General features: G+C 37.2%; 1 protein-coding gene across 1 annotated transcript in view; it reads right to left on the bottom strand.

The window, feature by feature from the left end:
- Positions 1 to 14,696, bottom strand: part of DCC (DCC netrin 1 receptor) — a 689,897-nt gene that overhangs the window by 365,441 nt on the left and 309,760 nt on the right. The window contains 1 exon segment of the mRNA XM_032595323.1: positions 14,447 to 14,461. Within this exon segment, the coding sequence (XP_032451214.1) occupies positions 14,447 to 14,461 (15 nt within the window).

Raw genomic sequence — 14,696 nt, forward strand, 5'->3', positions numbered from 1 at the left:
TTATTAGAGTATATCTTAGCAAAACCATCCAAGCATCTCTCTCTTCGGTAGGTTTTTACCCATTTCCCAAATTTCTTGGGCACTTATTGCTTCTACCATTTCTCCACTGTAGCAATCACATTTTGATAAGAGTATTATAGTCAAAGGGTGGGAGGGGGGGTTCTACTGCTTGATTAAATAATACACAGTTTTAAGGGCTGGTTACACAGTGTATGTAAGGCTGTTATTTCTGAGTCTGGTCCTTGAGCTTGAAGTTATCAGGGCAGGAAGTTGAGAAGGGAAGATGGATGTGAACCAGAGAAAGCAAGGATAAGACAAAATCTGCTAAGCTTAGATGGAACTCATGAGGACAGACTAGAATCCATATCAATCCTTCACCATCTCTGTCTCATACCTAAACACGCACCTAGCCCAAGAGTGGGAGAAGCCGAAGCCGAAGGTAAGGCACAAAGAAGGTAAGACTGCTGCCTTGTACCAACAGGTGAGCCAAGAGACAAGCAGCAACATGTGCCCTGCAACAACCCCCAAAACGTAAAGAAGTGTGCCTATGTCTTTGTGTCTACTTGCCAAATCTTATACAAAATTTATCTTTGGGCCTACACTACACTAACTTAGAACCATTCAGGGAGGCAACCCTGAGAAATTCTGTTTTAGCTTGACTAAACTGAGGCATTGATATCCACCACATTCATGTTTATTTACCCTTTGATATTCAGATGTCTGTGCCACAGGAAAAGGATTTCTGCTGCTATCACTACAGCCATTCATTTTTTTCCCCCAAAGCCTTAAATACCTGGAAACATTGTAGGTGAATTGGACTACTGACATGAATACTCCAAAATTTTCATGAAGTCTTTACACATAGGTGTAAAAACAAACAAACAAATAAACAAACAAAAACTAGATTTTCCACATGATTCTCTCTAAATAATGGCATATGATCATAAACTCTTGGTATCTTTATGTCTTTAAATTTATTGTGAATAGCAAAGAAAGTTAAAATGCAGTCATTCTAACAACTAGTGTGCAAGGAATCTTGCTAGTTATGGATAACACATTTGAGTCAGTAGTATTTGTTAGAACACAAAACGTTCCCTGGATGATTCTAACAAATAGTCAACAAAAAGGAGTCTTATATATTCCTCCAGTTTTAGTACTCTTGACAGCATCATAAACTATAGGAGAAACTGGCCCAACATGCAGTATTCACTTTTAATATCATCAGTGCTCATCCATGTTGTTAACCATCTAAAGTATACCTGTGCTATGCTTCAGGCCTCGACGGTCTCACGTATCAGAAATCAAGTCATTTCCAAGGCAACTTGGATATATGCCCTCTCTTAGAGTAAGAATGTATGGAATATATCCATGTATATTTCATCCACAGTCATCAATATGCCATCTCCAGCCTACTAAGTGTCACTCCCATTTGGGATAATTGGAAAACAGAGGAACTGAGTTTTGGGAGGGAACACTGTGTTAAAACACAGAAGAGAAAAATAAATGTTGTGATGATGATGATGTGGAGGAGGAGGAGGAGGAGGAGGAGGAGGAGGAGATGATGATGATGGTGAAGATGATGTGATAATGATGGGTTTATTTTGTTTTGTTGGTCCATGATGGCTTGGGTAAGTTAGTAGAGGAAAAAGTAAAGGCAAAAAGGATTTCAGAATTAAATGTTCCCTAGTAAAATCTGTTATGAAGCAAGGAATGGGTCAGTGTTGCAGGGGTACAAAGATGTAGAAATCAGTGAGGTGTAGAATTTAGGGATCCACAGAAGCAGGTTTAAATATGATAAATAAGGGGCGCCTGGGTGGCGCAGTTGGTTAAGCCTCCGACTTCAGCCAGGTCACGATCTCGCGGTCCGTGAGTTCGAGCCCCGCGTCGGGCTCTGGGCTGATGGCTCAGAGCCTGGAGCCTGTTTCCCATTCTGTGTCTCTCTCTCTCTCTGCCCCTCCCCCGTTCATGCTCTGTCTCTCTCTGTCCCAAAAATAAATAAACGTTGAAAAATAAATAAATAAATAAAAGTTTAAAAAATATATAAATAAAAAATAAATAAATAAATATGATAAATAAGGAATGAGAGAATGGAAACCCAGTGAGGCAGGACTCATAAGCCAGATATTGCTAGTTAACTAATCCTAGGCCAGAAAACCAGCAGCAATAAAATTAGGATACGTGTTTGCTGAAGCAAAACAAACCATTTTGTATACACCACATGGAAACTATGACACTGCCAAAGGTTTCTAAAAAAAAACCAAGGGTTGATACATAGAGTTAAAGCAAAATACCATTATAACTAATTTAAAATGTCATTGAGGGATGCCTGGGTGGCTATGTCTGTTGAGCATCCGACTTCAGTTCAAGTCATGATCTCGTGGTTTGTGGGTTCCAGTCCTGCATTGGGCTCTGGGCTGACAGCTCAGAGCTTGGAGCCTACTTCAGATTCTGTGTCTCCCTCTCTCTGCCCCTTCCCTGCTCGTGCTCTATCTCTCTCTCTCTCTCTCTCTCTCAAAAATAAATAAACATTAAAAAATTCATTGATACTGAGTTTATTTTAGCATGTTGTTTAGTGATTTGTTAGTAAAAAAATGGTTATACAGATTTTATGTATTTATTTAAATTATTGGCTACCTGACACAATTTTTAACATATTCTATTCCTCAACTACAATTTTTTTGAACAGCCTTGGTAGGCAAAACTCTAATGTATATGAAAGTGGAAATTAAGGAAACTAATTTTAGAATATAAAGTGGTTACAGTGAGAGAGTCAAGTCTGTTGCAGAAGAAGGTCTCTTTGGAGAATTATATTTTAATCACCAGAAGAAATGATTAATAATAAAGCTAGATTCAGTCAAAACTATATAACATTTTGTTGTTGTTGTTTTGTTTACAGCCAGTTTACAAGGTTAGTTTATACATTTTCAATGTGGATTAGACTATTTACTACATTCAGTGTTTTCTATTTTAAAAGTAGAATGAGGTTAAAGACCCACAAGGCCTGTACATTGCATAAATTGATAAGGATGGGTAGTTTAAAAAATACAATTGAAAGCCTACATTGAATCTTATGCTGAAATAAAATTCCCATTACTGCTGCATGGGGACCAATGTGTTCTCCTTTGACAAGGACAGATTTTAGATTAAGTACTCTTAGATTGTAAATTACCATTCTTGATAGAAGGCCTCCCCTGTCTATGGTGCCTTAGAGAGCTGGGGCGGACAGAAAAAGTGTAGATTTCAAGAAAGCAAAATCCTGTCTCTTAATGACCCCCAACCCCCACACCCAAATTTCCATGTTTCAAGAGAAAGAATAGTAATGCGAAGATACTGTTGAATTTAAATAGGAATAAAGAACATTATAATTACAAATCTTAGTAGCCATTCTGAGAATAGTTGGCTGACATGTCCCATCACCAATTACAATTACATCAAATTCGGCCACCAGAGGTAGGAAAGGTGGGGGCCTGGCTCAGAGTGGCACCTCTCTGGATTCATCTTCAAACTTGCAAGGATTTTATTTTACAAATTCGTTGCATACAGTTCAGGTTAAATAATTAATATTTAAATAAGGTGGATATGACTTTCTTGAACAAGGGAAAAGATGAAGTGGAAGCTTCACAAACACAGGGTCAAAGTCTTTTTTTTTTTTTTTTTTTTAATCCTGTCACTCAGAGATAAGACATTAGCATCAGCACCCAATAGAGAGACTGCTTCCCCTAGGAGATAACTGGAGCTTCTAAATCAGTTTTGTTTTGGTTTTGACTCTGCATTTTAAAAAGAAGGGGATGACAAAATGATCATGGAGTAGATTTCTTATTTTTTTAAGAAAATCCATTCATCATATCAAAGTGAGTCCACACACAGGTATGCCTTTCAAGCCATAGTAAGCAGATGTTTATTTCCTAGAGCAAATACATACCGCAAAATCAATTTGTGAACTCATTACATAAATCCATATTAAACTACTTAGTCTATATTTAATACTATAACAAGGATAGTCAGGGTAAATTAAATGGATTTTATTTCCAGATGGCAGAGAGCTCAAGTTAGTCCTTTTATTTCTAATTTATTTCTTGGTTCTAATCTGTGTCTGCCACAGACAGAGGAGAGACAAAGAAGAGAGAGAGAGTAAAAAGAAGTGATCACTTTTGCTCTTCTGATAGTTAAGGGCTAATCAAATCAATATGTTCCAGTCCTGAAATGAGTGACAGTACTCAATGATTATCTTATGTTCATGCATAACCCTTTAACTCATTCTTCCAACATGGCAGCAGGATGAGTCCCTTCTTCAAAGCTGGGTAAAATACATTCAGCAAGGAGGAGTCATCTCATCAGTGGGAGAATGATTCACTTATATTCTATCAAAGAACTTAGGATACATAATAAGGCCCCGTCAACGCTCCCTTAAGCTTTTCATTACCATCAGCAATGCCAATAACTTACAGGATTTCAGGTCAGCATCAAATGCTCCTTTTCAATTCAAATGCAAACTGCTAACCATTTCCTCTTCCATATTATTCTTTGAATTTCTCTTTCTCTCTAGGAGCAGAGTGGCCACTCAGTTCACACCACAACTATTTCCCTCTGGGGATATTACAAAATATCTGCATTTATTTTTTTCTTCTGCTCCAGTCTTTCGAATCTACATGACAGAATATTGTTTTCCAGTCAGACTATTAACTGTGTCTATTTCAATTATATTGCTTTGAGATTTTAAAAATATTTACCTTTTTTGCTTCATCTTCTAATCTATAATAGTTTGTGCTACTCAGCATTATCAATTAACTAGTAATCAGTAATTGAGTGTCTGCCCTTTACCAGGTGCTTGAAATGCAGAGATGATCAAGACAGGGGCTCTCATGGAACTCAGAATCTAGACTCTTTCTGTCAAAAAACACTTAGGTCACTCTTTGTGATGTTCCACCTTTGGAAGTAATGGCTTTGCCATTTATTCAGTTAAATTAAGAATCTAGGAATCATCCCAGGTTCTTAAACATTCTTTATATATTAGTAGATCATCTCCACGTATTGAAGATCTAACATATCTGCTCACTCTTTCTGTATTGTGGTAGGTGACCTTGTTCTGTCTTGCCCAGCTTCTTACTGATATACTTTCCCTATTAGTTTTGCTATTTCCAGTCCATTTCCACCACTGCCAATGTAGCGATCATCCTCACTACTTCCAGAGTTCTCTTTTGAAAACACCAATAGCATCCTTTACATTCTAGCCATCAATATCACACATAGCCTAGACAAAAAGCCCAATTTTCTTTGCATATTCAAAAAAGATACTCTGTGATCCATCCTGCATATCTCTCCAGTTTCACTAAGCTACACATACTTCACTGAAAATATACTTCTGCTTCTATGCTATTTCTCTAGGCTTTAGGTGTAACATTTCTTCTATCAGCCGTTTCTTTGCCCTTCTTGACAGCTTGGCAAAATCGTATTTCTACTTCAAAGTCCATCTCAGCTCAGATGTCACATCCTCAGCAATGAGTTTCTCTGATTCCCATAGAAAGAGTTGCTTAAGCTCTCCATTGTATTACCCCTACATCGTGTATTTACATACTCTAGGGACTCATGGTAATGATTTGTTCTGCTTCCAACTTCTCTATTAGACTAGAAGCTTGAACAATTTTACTTAGCATCTGCATTCAGAATAGGAATAACTTCTAGGATAACATTTTATGTGCAAGAAATTACATACTTGGTATGAGGTTTTATTGCGGTTGTTATTGTTCTTGATATAAAAAGCAAAAGGTATTTACCACTTCCCTCAGTTGAATTTCCCCAAGGGTCATGTTATCCTTTCTAGGCAAGTGTGTTAAAGACCTAAAATGTCTGATCAGAATTGGGCTCAAAGGCTCATGTTAAATAATGAGAAGTCTCGTGTACAAAAAGAAAGCAGCTGGTCTGTATGTCAGAAATCAGACATGGCATTCATGAGATCCAAAGGCTTATGTATGGACGACCAACTCTGTTATCTCTTGCTTCTTTCTATTTATGAAAACAAGAAGACAAGGCAAGAGTAAAATATAAAATAAGCTACATGGTATTTTCATTTCTTTCTTCTTCCAAGTAACTGCTATGCCGTTAGGAAAAGATCACTTAGAGAATCGTTCTTCTCCGTTCAAAATAGTCTATTCTGCTTTTGTACATTTTCATGTACATAAACTTAGTTGACATCTTTCAGAACTAAAGAATATTTTAACTGATTATCAGGTAGCTCTTCATTTAAATAGAAACTAGAACTGAAAAGTATCAGGAAATATGGGAAGATGGCTTTTCTACTTGATTTTTCTTGGTTTGCAATACATGCTTTACTTTGAGGATGGATTGTTTTTTTATTTCAAGTGAATTTTCTTACATTCTACAATATATCACACTCAGACATAATCCAAATAAAATAAATATGTTTTGTCAGTATTGTCAGGGAAAGTTAAGGTTATCTAGGGATCTTGGTGGATATCTGTCAATACAAAATAACAAAGACGGCTATACATAGCGCATACTAGTCATTTAGGCTTATTAACTAATTTTTTGGTTTTCAATGGAACTACATTATAGGTTAAAGACCTATGAGGAGATATTTATGTGAAAGCAAACTGTTCCCCTCCCTCCTTTAAAGATAAAACAAAAACCTATTTTGGAACCTGGAGCTTCTCTCTTAAAGCGGGGAACAAAATAAAACAAGTGAAGGCACTTTTCTAAACAACAGAAACCTTGTCAGTCTGCATGACAAGCGATACCACTATCCTCCTGAAATAGGGTTTAGACAAAAACATAGTAGATGAAGCACTAGCTGTATTAGAATTTAAGGAATTTGTCTTAATATACAAAGAATGAAGCTCTCTTTAAAGGATATCTACCATCCCTAATGCTCCTTTCAGTTTTGTAAGCCTTTGGTATTCTGAGTATTTGGTAAATGTTAAATAATCAATATACCATTATAGGTCATGCTGCACTAATTACATTTAATAATTAAGATTAGTCATGTTAAATTTTTATTTTTGGTTAAACTACAGATTCCTGGGTAACAGGAGTTACGTAATATTTACCTTGAAGACTCAAGACACATTCTACAACTGGCCCACCCTTAGCAATGACTTTTAGCACACTGGGAATTTGGGCAGATATCATTTGTGTGGCAGAATCTCAGGAATTTTAATTAATTTCAAGCTCCTCTCCTTTATCAGTAATTCACAAACTAGTCTGACTAAACTCAAATAAATATTAATAATCCTCCATTTCCCTGTCTAGGCTCCATGTGGTAGACTGAGTGTTGGGGGGGAAAGTCACATTATGGCAAAGTGGCTGAGACAGCAGGTGTGAAAGTCAAACTGTGCTAGCTGGGTGGCCTTGACAAATTAGCTACCTTCCTTGAGCAGGATGTTTCTCACCCACAAAGTAAAAGGAAAAGAACTGTATCTCCTTCATAGGATTCTTGAGAAGAATCAATTAGTATGGTATTATAAAGCCCTGGCTCAACATGGTGCCCACTAATAAAGATTTAATAGTGTTTTTCAAATCCAGCTCCACCCCTTTAGAGCTGTTCAAATTACCATGCTATCTGACCTCTCTGAAGCATACAATCTTCTAGTCTGTGGAATGAGAAGAGTAATCTATTCTGGACCAGATTATCATAGAAGAAAATGGAATGATGCTTATGAAGTGCTTAGCACACAAAACCTGACACAAGTAGGTTTTTGAAAACGCCATTCTCTTCTGTATTTCCCTTTTTCTTCTGTATTTATATAAATCTTACTCTAAGCAGGGCTGACCAGAGCCCTATTGGCATATTCTTCTCCATAATTAAAATGGTATTTATTTTCTTATGTTTCTAAGTTTCTCATTAAATTTAAAATAACAAAATACAAAAGCCTTGTCTACTAGGGACCTTTTTGGTGTTCTGAGAGGCAGAGAATACTCCAAGTAGTTTATTTGGGGGCTGAAGTCACAGACAAAATCACACTCACATTTCTAAAACTCTTGGCATACTTTAGTATATATTGCTTGTCGTTTGATGCTTTCTTTGCACCCATGTATTTTGATTTCTAAAATAAAAATAATATAGTAGTTTTCTGAAATTATAAATATAGATATGGAGACGATTTAGATTTAAACTTATTTTAAAGGTTCATACCCATATTGTATAAAAATAATTATATTCTACTTTTTTTATACTTTATCATGCCATTTATATATTACATAAATTTATTCCACTATACAGTAATATTCCACTTATCACTGTAGCGTATCCTGGAAGAATGGCAGAGGTTAGTGTTACTCCTAGAGCCCTAAGGAATGATAATTCAATCTGATCCCTACAAAAACCAGAGCAAACTTAGGGAATGACAGTAGACAGCTACGTAAGTAGTGGTTCCTATTCTATCTGCTATGCCAGATCCTATACCTCTGTGTGAGCAGATTAACACAACCTCTAGTACAATATATGTAGCCATAGTGATGTGTTCTTTTACAATCAGAACATTTTTTTCTCATTTACTAGGAGTAAGAAGTCATCATTCATTTTCAGTCATGTCCCAGGGCTATGTTAACTCTCCCATGTTCTGTCATAAAATAGTCCAGTGGGACCTGGACCATGCAGATGTTTTGTAGCATATTTCATTTGTCAATTGCATTAATACAATCATGTTAATCAGACAAGTTGAGTGTGAAATGGCAAACATACGGAGGGTTTTGGTAAAACACACATCCTTCAGCGGTGGCAGACAAATCCTATAAAGGTACAGTGGTCCATAATAACATCAGTGAAGTTTTTAGGGGCACATGGTTTGGAACGTGGCAAGACAAGTCCTATAAATAGGGACAGATTATTGTATTTCATACCTCTCAGTACTGAGGAAGAAGCAAAGAAACACTAAGAAAACACTAAGAAAGAAGTGCCTATAATTGCTCATCATAAATTGGGTTTTCAGAAATGCATCAAGTCAAAAGGTCAGCTGGCACCATCATCAACTTGTAGCAAGATTAAAGATTAAAAAACTGATATCAGGCAGAAACATGACCAGAGGGCATAAGAGCAGCTAATCCCAACAACCATATTTCCACTATTATATAGGTATCTTCCCCTCAACTCACACTTATGGCCAAGTGACTGAGGAGGAAAAAGACCAAGCTTTGTCAGTTTGGTATGTGGATATGTAGGTGTACTCAAAATAGATGGCTATTATACCATAGCCTCAGTCAGATATAACCCTGAAAGAAGACAGTGAGAGAACATTCCCCGGAAGGCAGAATGTTGAGTACACCAGGCCATCTACCTTATGTGAAAAGAAAAATGGAGCAAAGTAAGAATATACATATGGACCATGAGCAAAGTCAGATGGTTTGGCTGATTGACTATAGTTCTGGAGAGAGAGTGAAAGTTCAGGGTCAAGGAGGTTTGGAAAAGAGGGACATGGGTGGGCCTATGAGAGTGAACACCAGGTGCAAAGATTCTTGAATCTAAACACCAGATTGTATCCTCCGAAAAAGAGGCACTGAACAATCAAATAGATGGAACAGTTCAGCCAGGTGGCATCAGCCAGGCTCTGGTGGTGGCACAAAAACATGTGAATGAAGAGGCTATAGTGGTCATGATGGAGTCTACACATTGCCCAATAGCATGGGCTCGAACTCAACAAAGCTGCTACTGCTTACCAGCAATTACTGCTACTGCCATATATGTAATATACAAGCAAACAAGACAAATGCTGAGCACTCAATAAAACACCATTCTTTGATGAAACCAACTAGCCTATTGGTGACATATTGTTTATATTGAACTCCTTCTGCTCTGGAAGGGGCAGAAATTCATCTTGACTGGAGTATACACATGTTCTTCCTTTCCTGTTCTCGTTCTCAGGGCTTCAGCCTGCAGCACTATCTGAGAGCTCACCTAGTATCTGAGCCATCAACATGGGATTCTACATATCACTGCGAAAGATCAAAGAACTCATTTAATAGCAAAAGAGGTGTGGGATGAACATATGACCATAGAATCTCCTGATCCTCTCAAATACCAACCACTGAGAAGCTGCTGACTTGACTTATGACAAAAGTACAGCCTTTTGGAGGAGCAATTGAGGAAAGAAATGAGAGATGATATTCTAAGATGGGGTACCTTCCTCTAGGGTGCAGTGTATTCTCTAAACCGATGACCAGTATATGTTTCCATGTCCTCAACAGTAGAGTACATGGACACAAGAGATTGAAGTAGGTATGATCCTGCTTACTTACCATTACTCCCAGTCACCCAGTTGGAATATGTGTGTTTCTTATTCCTGCAATTCTAGACTCTATGGATTTAACAGTCCTAATCTCAGAGCAGACATCATTGAACTTGAGGGATCATTGCTGCCTGGTCCTTTCAGGCTTCTTATGCCAAAATGCCAGTATGCAAGGCAAGAATTATTACCCAGATCATCAGGAGGAGGAGGGAAACAGGGAAGAATTATTGGCACTCAGGTGATCTACTGGAGGTGTCTCTTGGTAGTCTTTCACCCAACTTTGATGGTAAGTGGATTAGTACAGTTTCTATGACCTGTGAAGGGATAGGAGTTTGAGTCTTCCCACATGATGAGCCACGTGGACCAGCAGAGATGACAGCTGGGGGTGAGAGGAATACCTAATGGGTAGGAGGAGAGAAACAATGAATACCGGTTGTAGCCCTGAGACCAGTTGCAGTTGCACCGGAGGGGGATTTAATTTACACCTCTGAGCTTCCTGTTTTCTCCAGGGAAAGAGAGCAACTCATATTCTGAAATCGTTATTTCCAAAATTTTATTACATGAAGGAAATAGATCTGAGTGGCGCAAGGGGAGGACCGCAGTAGATAGAGTGGTACACCATCCAGCTCTCTCAGGACTGCAACACTCATTCCTCCTGCTGGAGGGAGTGGTAGTGCCTGATGGCTCCCTACTGAAGCCATCTCAGGTGATAGCCTTTAGCTAAAGAGAACACCACTCAGGGGCACACCCATTTCTGGGGATAGAAATGAGAGGACAGCCTGAGGAGATTTCCCAGTTTCAAAGCTTCCACAGGGATGATTTGAAGTCTTTGTTCTGACTGTATTGTAATTGTAATGCATTCCTTCAACCTGTGTATATGAATGCCATTTCATTATAGTTTTGTCAATATTGATATTATCACCTAATAATTAAAAATTATACCTATATAATTTTAACTATTCAATTCTATATACCTCCTACTAACTATCACATTGGTAAGTTAACATTTTCTAATAATAATATATAAGAAAGTATATATATATAAGAAAGAAAAACTATACATATTTGCATGTGTGTGTATACATACTCCTGTTATCAAGGGGTGATTTACCTGTAAAATACAGAAGTATAACAAGCACATGATCATTTGAATTCCCCATGAAAATCAAGATTCTTATCTACTTCCTCCCTATAGAGGTAAGAAAAAAAAAGATCTAGAATACCACTTTTTGGTGTGTTTACCACAAATGTATGATATGATCAATATTTATGAATCTATCAAGTCTTCCATATTGTATGGATTTATAGTTATCACTGGTATCAGGATACTTCACATTACTGTAGGACTCATTTCTAATTTCAAAGTCTGCCATACAGCCATATCCTCCTGATTAGCACTGAACTAGCTTCCTACTTGAAGCACATGCTGAACCAAGGACAAGGTGAATGACAAGCCTTTATTTGCTGAGAAACCTCTGCCAACATAAAACTGGAATGAGAAGTCATTAAACTGATACTGCAAACCTTGCAGCAAACCTTTCCACTAGCAGTCATTTTGAAACAAACCTTTCCCCTTAACCTTGTCCACCGCGCTAAAAACTTAAACTCAAATGGATGTTGTTGTTGAAATATTTGTTTATTAATTCTTTTCTGGGAGGATGAAAAACATGCCAGAAGAAAGCTGTCATTGTACCCACCCTATTAAATGCCTGATATTTTTCTTGAGAACAAACAAACTAGCAGAAGACTAACATTTGGGTAACATTTGGGTAGCAATTTAGAGCCTACAAACCTCTTTTACATACCTTTATTGTAATAAATTTTTGAGATGATTATCTACTGCATTTTATAGCTGAGAAGATAAAGACTCCGAAAGATTAGGCAACATTGTCTGTGATTCTGTCCATACATATATTCTATATTCCATCAGGTTTTAAATCTCTATAGGTAAACTAGAAAAGGATGTGGGGATGAAATGTAGACATATCTCATCTACCATATGAATGCTATATGATAAAAGATTAAATGATTGCTTTTTGCCAAATGTAGGCCATCACTAAACCCCTCAGGAAAGTATTAGTTTGAGTGTCAACGCTCTAAGGAAAGGGTACTTTGAGGTAGAAAATAAAACAGCATGGACAACCATCCTCTTATTTTATCTCTACCTTGGCAAACAAAAATAACATTTCAGCAGATTGAACACATTCATGGCCATATACGCTGACACTGGAAGCTACCTTGAAAATTCTGGTTCTGTATCCTATTAGCTACAGTTAATTACCAAGGTTTATAAGGGAAAATGCTCGTGGAAAACTTATGAGCTTATAATATCACAACATTGGTAATATGTTTCAAAAACGTTAAGTTAACTTTTATTTGTTCAGACTCAATGATGGAAAACTAAAGAGAATGTTTTTTTTTTTAATTTTTTTTTCAACGTTTATTTATTTTTGGGACAGAGAGAGACAGAGCATGAACGGGGGAGGGGCAGAGAGAGAGGGAGACACAGAATCGGAAACAGGCTCCAGGCTCTGAGCCGTCAGCCCAGAGCCCGACGCGGGGCTCGAACTCACGGACCGCGAGATCGTGACCTGGCTGAAGTCGGACGCTTAACCGACTGCGCCACCCAGGCGCCCCTAAAGAGAATGTTTTAATGAGCATCTCACTTTGTAGGAGGAAACTGTCTAATGACTTAGTTTCTAGCTTGGATCCACAAACATGTCAGTCTAGTACATGGAACTGGCCCATCTAAATTATCTACAGAATTCCAGGAACAATTTGATCCCACACTAAATAAAACTGAGCATTTAAGTCATGGTAACCCTTGTCATATAAGAGACAAAAATTTAATTTAATTGACCACCGGTGACTAATAGGAGACTGAGAAGTACTTCCTATTAGCTTTGGTTACATTGTTTTACATAGTTGCTTAAGTGCTATTACACTCACAAATTCTAACAGATTTTGAAGTGTTAAGACTAATTGTACAATTTTTCATTGCTTCATATAATACTACTGAATTTACCATGAAAGAGTCAATATTTAGTAAGAAACACTACAATTAGTTGCAGTTAATATACAATTATATGGATGAGCATCGGGATATTCCTCTTGTCTGTTTGGATTTCAAGGTATTCTTTTCACATCAATAGGGAATAAGTCACAAAAACAGATCCAAACAAAACAAAACAAAATAAAACAAAGCTTCTGATTTTACGCCTTAGTGATTATGACCAGACTTAAATACTTCTGCTAATTTTATGCTATATGATACACTGCCTTAATAAATTTTTGAAAATTCAATGTTATTTGTATCGGTAGACCTTTCTAAGAAACGACAGGGAATTGATAAAAGCACACATTTTCCTAAATGCTGAACCAATATATTTTGCCTCCTACAGGGAGGGAATTCTATTTTGTTTACAGTGTTGGCAGAAAAAAAAAAAAAAACAAAAACAAAATAAACAAAACCAGCACTAGAAAACATTCAATATTAACATGGGACACATAGTCCATATTGCTTTCTCTATGGAAGACATGATATGGTGCCTTTCCTGAACAAACCTATACTTAGGGAATGCTTATAATGGCATGCATTCATTTTGGCCATGTAGCTTTTTTTTTTTTTTGTGCACATTAGAATATGAAGAATATATTACTTCTTCCCATGGCAACTTCATTCTATCTTTACCCATTTCTGCCATTAAATTAAAAATATTCCAGACTGCATATGGCCCAATCATCACTGCATTTATTCCCTGGCCCTCAACTCTCCTGGACAACAGTTATGTATTTTCAATATCCTTCACTGCAGACCACTGCCAGGAAAATGAATGCCAACCAGCAGCTGGAAGAAGTATAATCAGCTTAGAGATAATGGATACCTTATATCATCTTATCTTTCCAGCCTTGTTCTCTATCCCGCATCCCCTCAGCAAAAGTAAATTGCTAACTTTCCCACCCAGCTATCAAATAGTTTTATTAAATTAATTACTACCTGCCCACACTCCAATTTACTGGATAACTTGAGGGTAAGTAATTCATCAACATCAGCTATGCCAACTGGATCCTAATTTAACTGCTTACAGGTTTGCAAATCTGGCTACTGAAACCTTGTTCTTGTGACACCTAACACATTGATTCTTGATACTCTATGGCTGGTGTGTTCACTGACTGGTGGCCTTGGAGCTATAGCTGGCCTCCTCCATTTGGAAAGGCAGCTTCTTAACCAATGTGCCCCGCCCCCCACCACATAAGTAAGCAAATAAATTAAAACAAACAATAATAAAACTTTTCCTTAGCTATTATAAGAGATAAAGAATACAAATAATATAAATCAGCAAAAGTATTTTAATTTCCATTCACCACCACTTACATAATATGGGTAAATCTTTCTGATGCATGTGTAAAATCTTAAGAAAGCAGAACATTTTCTGTGCTTTCATGCATTATGTGAGT

This window comes from Lynx canadensis, chromosome D3 (assembly GCF_007474595.2).
Source record: "Lynx canadensis isolate LIC74 chromosome D3, mLynCan4.pri.v2, whole genome shotgun sequence".
Taxonomy (NCBI): Eukaryota; Metazoa; Chordata; class Mammalia; order Carnivora; family Felidae; genus Lynx; species Lynx canadensis.